The following is an 8465-nucleotide window of genomic DNA, read 5'->3' as shown; positions in this document are numbered from 1 at the left end:
TAATGAAAACAAAAAATCGTCGTCCAAACTCAATCAAAAGTACCACGTTTACCTCAATAACTGAAGTCCGAAGTAGTTGAAGTTCTAATCATTAGAGTTTTTCAGGTGTATCTTATTTCCGATCGAAAGTGATTTTGTTTCCGATAATTATATACTCGTCTACAGTGTAATGATACAAAAAAATCTTCATTATAACTCATTCATAAATACCTCAATCAGTGAAATCCAAAGTAACCGAACTCCTAATCAGTAGAGTTTTCCGGTGCATTTTCCGACTGTTAGTTTGATCTGTACCCGAGCAACACTCGAAAATTGCCCTCCTTTTTAAAGGGTGTTCTGCCGTCAGTGGCCCAATGTCCCCGAAGTGGTATTTCATTTTCTCCACAGAATATAGTTGAGTCAATTATACGCTTGAGTGAAGCACTGTTTTGTTCTTTTTCTTTCTTATTCAGTGAATCCAACATTAATTTGGTGCCTTCTACTCGGCCAGAATCGAACTTAGTAAAGTTTCTGTAGTCATACAAGACAATTTGTGGTACTAGTCGCTGTGAGAGTTGAATTTGCCTATTACATTATTTCCACTTTCTATAAGGCGTAGTTACTAAGGCTCCATATTTCTGGTATTTACCTTTTACCAGTGAACTCACTGGCAAATAACACACAAAACGTCCCCCGGATCCCCCGGTTTCGGATCCCCCCCCGAACGAAATTTCTGGCTACGCCACTGATAATCATCCTTTGTAGACGGTTTCTACAACTGAACAAATCCAGCAACGTTGAGAGAATATGCAAGTATACCGCTGAAGAGAACTGTTTCTTCTCCACAGTTGCGATCCGTCGTTTTGTGGAACAGTTGCGGTGTAACGGTTCTCTGCCACCGTTGTCTGGCTGCAACTGAAACTATCGTAACTGTTGAGGAGGTTCCCGGTTATGTGCCGATTAGTTTCGACAGCAAAAAAGTTATTTTGAAAAACATATTAAACGACAAGTATATGTCCGTTACTGCTATTACTTGGGTTCTCTAACCACCCAACACAGCGACTTCAATAATATTTTGTTAATTATAAGGCACTTATTATTATGCAATTATTTTGAGTGACAAAACTTGTTCCGATTACACTAGTTGCTGCAGAAGTTCTTTGACTAACAACGTAATATCAACAGTTAACGGTCTACCTCTTCTTCCATAAATTTATAAACGTTACTCACAATTTCGCGGGACTGACTATTCTACGACTTTAAATCACCAGACATCTATAAAAACAAACCAACCACTACACTCAGCACAATCACTAAACAGATTGATTGAGAGAGTCAGATAAGTTATTAGCGTCAATATGATTACGAGAAGGAGGCTGTCGCCGATGAGTCATAGGAAATGTTCAGAGACGGAGTGTATAAGTCTACCGCGCCGCCCTCCCGCCAATACCACACTCTCAAGGCCACGCGCGCCGGTCAAGTCCTCGATTTGTATGTCGCGCCAGCCCAATGTCTAGGTCACACACATCGTATCGTGGACTGGCGGCGGCGTGGCGCCATACATTGTGAATAACAGTCACGACCTGATCAGCTAGCGCATGCACATAACCTTTTTTTCAATTGTTCCAGAGTTGTTGGAATATACAAAGAAATACAAAGAACTAAATGTAAAAATGATTGGTAAGATTTGAACGCCGGAGTATTTACTCTTTTGGAATAAGACTGTGAAATCGATGTCGTGTGAAGAAGGCCTAATTTCCCTGATATTGAAAACTGTCTCAAAATAAAGAAAACATGGCATATTCTACAATATTTCCGTTAAAATGTTGTATTCAAAAGTATAGATATGAATATTCGATTCGATTGTGGTAGTGGCCGCTTATTATACTGCTGTCCGAAGTTATAGTTACGTTAGCTTTGCTTATTTATTAAATATATGTTACTTGTTAACACTATTAATTAGTTTGTTATAAGTTTTATTCAATTTGTATGCATTGTTTTCAACTTTATTTTTACCACCCTAAAAATGAGATCGCGTTATTAACCTATTGCTATTGACTTTCTGAAAAAATAAAAGGTTTTAGGTTATTAAAATGACAAGTAATGAATTTTAGAACATTCAAAGTGGAACTAACTTTCTTGCAAAATAGCAGAAAGTTATGGTCAGGTGAATTTACAATATTTGTATTTTTTTCAAGTTGCATTTTTCTACAACCCAGCAATGGCTGGAGACATTCGTAATCATACCAGTTAGAATTTAAGTTTTTACTGATAGTTACAAAGTTGAGGGATATTTATTGTACGTCCCATCCAGCGCTGATGGCTGGAGGCACTTATGTCACACTTATATGAAATTTTATTCTTAAAAGGTCAACCTCCCCAATTTCAAAATTATAGTTATTCTACGCATCCCAAGATCGTGTAAAGGATGACGTCAGCAGGAACCAATAAGAGGTTGTCTTACAATCATCACAAGACCACATGGTGCTGTACAACAACAAAATATTACTCCGCACAAGAAAAATATCTCCTCAATTTATGTTCTATATTTTTGTTATTTGTCATTTCCGCCCATAGAAACCTTTAATTGTTTTGTTCAGGAGGTCGATAGCAATAGGTTATTAACAGAAAACCCGTATTTGCTGGGCCGGCAGTTAACTTAACTATTACACATAATTATAAAATGTGTTGAAAATAAAAGAATTTACATAGAAACAATTTAATTGAAATCAGACAAATGATTAAATAAATAGATGATGTCTAAAGCGGGAGAGGAGTAAGGTAAAATATGCCACCGTTTATTTAAAACACCAAGGCAAACACCTGGAAAATTCGTAAACATACATATAACGTGAAATAAATGAACTCAGCTTCATTATCACATATACACCCACAAACAATACTGTTGTGTTTCCTTTATTTTATATTTCTCTTATTTAATATATAATATAATTATATATATGTGTATATCCTTAGCTTAAAATTACAAATACAAAACATTTTAGATTTAGAAAGTGCAACAACTATACAGATCTAAAAGTGCCGACGTGAAATTGGCCATAGATTCCATTTATAAAGGACGAGTACCCAGTCTTAGTTCCTTACTGTATCCTAACCTAGTTCACCCTAGGCGCACCTTAGAAAATAAGCGCACCCTAAGAATGAGGTTTATATTGTAGTATAGTAACCATATAATGAGTGCGTATAGAAAGTTTTATCAACGTCGGCTTGTACGTTTTTGAGGTAAAGCCATCCATATATTAGATTTTAGAACACGTAACCTGAAAAATCGGTGTGGCTCCAAAAATAGACAGAGCCTAAGAATGTGGGTTTTATCAAAATCGGCTAGTACGTTTTAGAGGTATGGCCATCCACATGTTTTTCCAGTATTCGATATGTAAAATCGATGTATCTCCAAAAACAGACACGGCCTGTGAATGAGGCTTACATTGTAGTATAGTAGACTGTGTCTTAAATGCGTACAAGAACTTTTATCAAAATCATCTCGTATGTTTTTGAGGTACAACTATCCGGTAGGGTACGATAAGCGGACCCGGTTTATATATCGAAATTGGCCAGTCCTCAATAAAAATCATATGTTTTAAATTGCAATAATGATTTAATATTTACAGTGATGAAAAAAATTATTATAAGCAAAATTAGGAAAACTGAAGACCATATTTGCTCCTCTCACAGTTACAGTTCTGTACCTCAGAACCATATGAGCCTAAGTCCAAAATTTCTTATTTTTTAGGTTATTGCACGTATGTTCTTAAAATTTCATTTTACATCCAGCCATACCATCGTAACTCCGCTAAAAATTCTATTTTTATGATTTATCAAAGGTTATATGAGTCTAAGTCCTGAGGTATATCAGAACCAGACAAACTTAACTCCACCTATGATGTTATGGTTCTGAACATTGAGCATTTCAGCAAAAACCTAAGTCCACAAAATGGACTTGCCATTGTCTGGCCCTAGCCACTATACTCATTTAGTCTCAAGTCCTGTTTTCTGAACAGCTGATGACTGTCAATAATACTGTTGATATTGCTGCTGCCTGCTATTAGAGAGATTATTGAGGTTAGGACTGAGCTGTACTAATCAAAGTTTTATTCTACTTTTAACAAAACGTTTTGGTATTAATATGGAAAGTAGGGGAAAGTTTATACTTTCCAAATTGAAAAACCTTAATACGTTCACTGAAGATAATCTGAAACCTGAAACTAATGATTGTCCTAGCAATCAATCAGTAGAAGTTCCACGAAGAAATTCCACTCCTTCACCGACTTTAACCGAATTAAAAGTAAGTATTTTTTAAATATGTTTACAAGCTAACAATATGTAAAACTTAAAGTAAAATTCGAATTTTATACTCAGACCTCAAGGAACAATTTTTATTATTATTATTATTATTAGCCTAGGTTTAGAACATTGTTGTGCCAATAGGAGAAGTAGGCCTAAGTGTATGTTTGATTTTCAATTTTATTTCTAGGTATTGAATCCAGATTGCACATCCATCCTCGTTTTACCTGACAATGACTCAACCCAATGGAATTTTAACATGCATGAAAGTGAAAATATCCAAGTTGAAAGAGAAACTAGTAAAGACGTACATCTTCTTAATTTCATTTCAACTCCAGTAGAACCAGGTGAGATTAGTAGGTACATAATACTCTAGGCTCAGTTTAAATAAATTTCAGTAAATTTATGGTTGTTATAAAAATCTTTTTTGTGTAAATTACTGTTATGTTTAACCATTTAACCATATTGTAGCAGGTATTTACTCGGGGGCTTTAGCCTACCCTAGCAATAATTTAGGTTCCATTTCAATCGTGTTAAGCTGGGCCTAGACCTAGTACATTGTCATTAGACTGTAAATGCTGTAGTCGGTAGGGACAGAGAGCATTAATTTCATACGATAATAGTTATATTCTTAGGGGTTCTTTGTCTTTCCGACTTGTTATTCTACCTAATTTAACATTCTACATGTTTAACAGAAATTATACTTCAATATGAAAAACTTCGTGAGTGACGAGTAAATTACACATAATTACCAAAAACATGATAAAAATTCAATAGAAATCCACTTTAACGATATAATATTTTTTATATCCACATTCTTTGTGTAGGCTATCTATATAATGAACTAATCAATGTTTTGGCGGAACATCAATTTAAAAAATTAAAATAAATTGGACAAAACCGAGTGAATTTCTCTATTTCTTGAAGGCTGGGAACACTTGTAGGAAAGAAAGCTCTATGTTATTAAAAGCAAAACACTTAAATAAAATTAAATATTCAAAATATCTTAACAATTTATTTTTCAGAGTCAAATGAATGGGAGCTAGAGACGATAACACAAGTGACAAACATGGAACAAGAATCTGGAGCATCGACAACACTGGAAGATTTAGATGATGCGCTATCTTCTGTGAGCGACCTATTTGAGAATGACATCGATGATCCAACATACACTCCACCTTCAGGTTCAGAGAGTGATTCAACTTTAAGTAACGATTTAGAACAAGTACAAAGTCAATCTGTAAGTACAAATACTACAGCAAATAATAATAATATAATACCTCTGGTACCATACACCGATTCAGATGACACGGAGAGCGAGTTACCGATAGTTACTCAACCTAAAAATAAAGGAAGAAAAAGAATAAGGAATGAAAAAAAGTGGAAAAAAAACATTAGAAAGCAGGGACGAATTTCTGGAAAAGAGCATGTCAACTCTAAAGGAGATATTGTAAAAGAAAGAACTTTAAGACCTCCTTGTAAAACTACTTGTCGCTTGAAATGCTCTCAGCGCATAAGTCATGCACAAAGAGTACACATTCATTCTGACTATTATAATAGTGAAAGAAACTTAAGTTCTAAACGCCAGTATATAGTTTCTTGTATTACAACCAAGCCAATAGCCAGGTCACGACAAAGAGATGGTTCTAGAAATAGTAGAAAAAACAGCCATACTTATTTTCTCAAATGGGATAACAATTTTGAAAAAGTTTGCAAACAATTTTTCTTGAACACACTAGTAATATCAGAAACATATGTTAAGTTTGCTCTCTTAAAAACCCAAAGTACTGGTATGGTTGAACCAGACCATCGTGGCAAACATGTACCAGGAAACAAAATACCAGAGACAGCAAAGGATATCATAAGAAACCACATATCAAAATATCCAGCATATGAAAGTCACTATAGTAGGGAAAGGACAAACAAAAAATACTTGGGTAATGATTTAAACATTTCCATAATGTATACCATGTATGAAAATGAATGTAAAGAAAAAAATATCAAACCCGAAAAGAAATGGTTATTTTCAGAAATTTTCAATAGAGAATACAATTTGTCATTTCATTTGCCAGACAATGACACATGTGATTTTTGTGACAGAATTGATTGCCAATTAAAGAATGCAAACGGTGAGCAAAAAGAAAACCTTCAAGCAGAAAAGCAGAAGCATCTAGATGAAGCAGCACGTAGATACCATTTGAAAAAAGAAGATAAGCTTTTGGGACAAGGAAATGAAAAATTTAAAGTTGTTATGGCAGACCTACAGAAGTGTCTTCCTACTCCAGCTCTCACAAACTGTCAAAGCTTCTACTTGAGAAAGCTCTGGACTCTAAACTACACCATTGACGACAGTAGTGGAAAGAAAACGTGGTGCATGATTTGGAATGAGACCACTGCAGGTAGAGGTGGAAGTGAGATGGCTTCTTGTTTGTTTACCTGGGCAAATGAAGAGCTCAATAAAAGCAGCATTGACACTCTGACTGTTTGGACCGATAACTGCAGCGGTCAAAATAGAAATATTAATATGATTTTTATGTACATTTGGATTTTGAAAACTCTACCCAACATTAATGAAATAAACCACAAATTTTTATTAGCTGGGCATACACATATGGAGGTAGATGGTAAACATGGATTAATAGAAAGAGCAAAAAAGCATCTTAAAACTAACACAATATTTACTACTAATGATTGGGCGAACTTCATCGCATCTTGTAGCAATAAAAACCCATTCATTGTAAAGAAAATGTCTCTTGAACACTTTCTTGATTTTCTTTCGCTTACTAATAAAGATGGACCATTAATAAACAGGAAAAAAAATACTATTGGAGAACCTTTCCTCATTTCCAACACAGTTTGGTTACAGGTTCGAAGAGAAGAACTTGGTATACTGTACTATAAAACAAGCTTTGATGATGTTGATTTTAAAAGTGTGGATTTGAGAAGAAATAAGAGAAAAGAAACAATCATGCCTGAATCAGTTCCGAAACCAAGATCTGAGAAGAGGAAAATAAGTAATGAAAAATTCAGAGATTTAATGACAATCCTCCAGTGGGTCCCTGAAGAATACAAGGCTTACTTTGAGAACCTTCCACATGGGGCTAGTGAAAATGACTTTCCAGATATCAGTTCAACATTATTAGATTAATTCTTACCTTATATTTATAGTTTTTATAAGCAGTGTAATAGTGTTTTATTGACGAAACAATGTATATTAGTTGCTAATGGAAATACAATGCTTAAGTCCAAATAGCATTAAAACAAATGTTTTTGATTTTAGAAAAAACAACTTTCCAGATGCCATTACAACATTGTTAGATAATATATTTTATTAGCATTGTAATAGTGTTTTTATTGACTAAACCATGTATATTGGTTGCTAATGGATACACTTAATTTGGTTGCTTAAGTCCAAGTAGCAATATAACATATGTTTTTGATTAGAGCCAAAATATCGTAAGTCCATTTTTAATGTAACAAAAAAATAATTACATAAAAATACTAAAGCAGTTTAATGCTTCTATAAACATAAGTAAGTTAACTTGTGAAGTAGAAACTAAACACAGTTCATAATTTTATAATAAAGAATAAACACAACTGTTCGTAGTTTTTATGCTCTCCTGTAAAATCTACTAAATGTGACTTAGGCCCATATAGTTCTGAGGTACAGAGTTGTTCTTTCCCACAAATTTCACATAATGGATTTTTCGGTACGAGTCCAACAGGGTAGGGTACGATAAGAGAACCTGGTTTTTTATATCGAAATTGGCCAGTCCTCAATAAAAATCATATGTTTTAAATTGCAATAATGATTTAATATTTACAGTGATGAAAAAAATTATTATAAGCAAAATTAGGAAAACTAAACACCATATTTGCTCCTCTCACAGTTACAGTTGTTCTTTCCCACAAATTTCACATAATGGATTTTTCGGTACGAGTCCAACAGGGTAGGGTACGATAAGAGGACCTGGTTTTTTATATCGAAATTGGCAAACTATATTACTTAATCATAACCATCGATATAATCAATCGATACTGATTAATTATTTTGAACAAATAACTTAGATAATCTATATCTACAGCTGTCATTCAAATAATACATGTAAGGTAATATTTCAATTTTACATATAAGTAACATTTGATTATTAAAAATGGCAGTCAATTTTAGAAAACTACAC

At 34.0% G+C, this 8465-nt stretch overlaps 1 protein-coding gene across 1 annotated transcript; it reads left to right on the top strand.

Moving 5' to 3' along the window:
• The first annotated feature begins 3687 nt into the window (after nucleotides 1–3687).
• On the top strand, nucleotides 3688–7881 carry LOC124364080. Its single transcript, XM_046819261.1, has 3 exons — nucleotides 3688–4285; nucleotides 4475–4631; nucleotides 5310–7881. The coding sequence occupies exons 1-3, from the start codon at nucleotides 4127–4129 to the stop codon at nucleotides 7430–7432; spliced, it is 2439 nt and encodes an 812-aa protein (XP_046675217.1). The 5' UTR covers nucleotides 3688–4126; the 3' UTR covers nucleotides 7433–7881.
• Nucleotides 7882–8465: the final 584 nt, after the last annotated feature.

Source organism: Homalodisca vitripennis, chromosome 6 (assembly GCF_021130785.1).
Source record: "Homalodisca vitripennis isolate AUS2020 chromosome 6, UT_GWSS_2.1, whole genome shotgun sequence".
Lineage (NCBI taxonomy): Eukaryota > Metazoa > Arthropoda > Insecta > Hemiptera > Cicadellidae > Homalodisca > Homalodisca vitripennis.
The sequence above is the reverse complement of the archived record's forward strand: the minus strand, read 5'-3'. Positions and strand labels throughout refer to the sequence as shown.

What these genes read in the sequence shown, in the direction of transcription:
- LOC124364080 (XM_046819261.1), top strand. Translation starts at nt 4,127, where the DNA reads ATGGAAAGTAGGGGAAAGTTTATACTTTCCAAATTGAAAAACCTTAAT. An exon ending in CGACTTTAACCGAATTAAAA is followed by an intron (nt 4,286 to 4,474) that starts GTAAGTATTTTT and finishes TTTTATTTCTAG; the next exon opens with GTATTGAATCCAGATTGCAC. An exon ending in TTCAACTCCAGTAGAACCAG is followed by an intron (nt 4,632 to 5,309) that starts GTGAGATTAGTA and finishes TTTATTTTTCAG; the next exon opens with AGTCAAATGAATGGGAGCTA.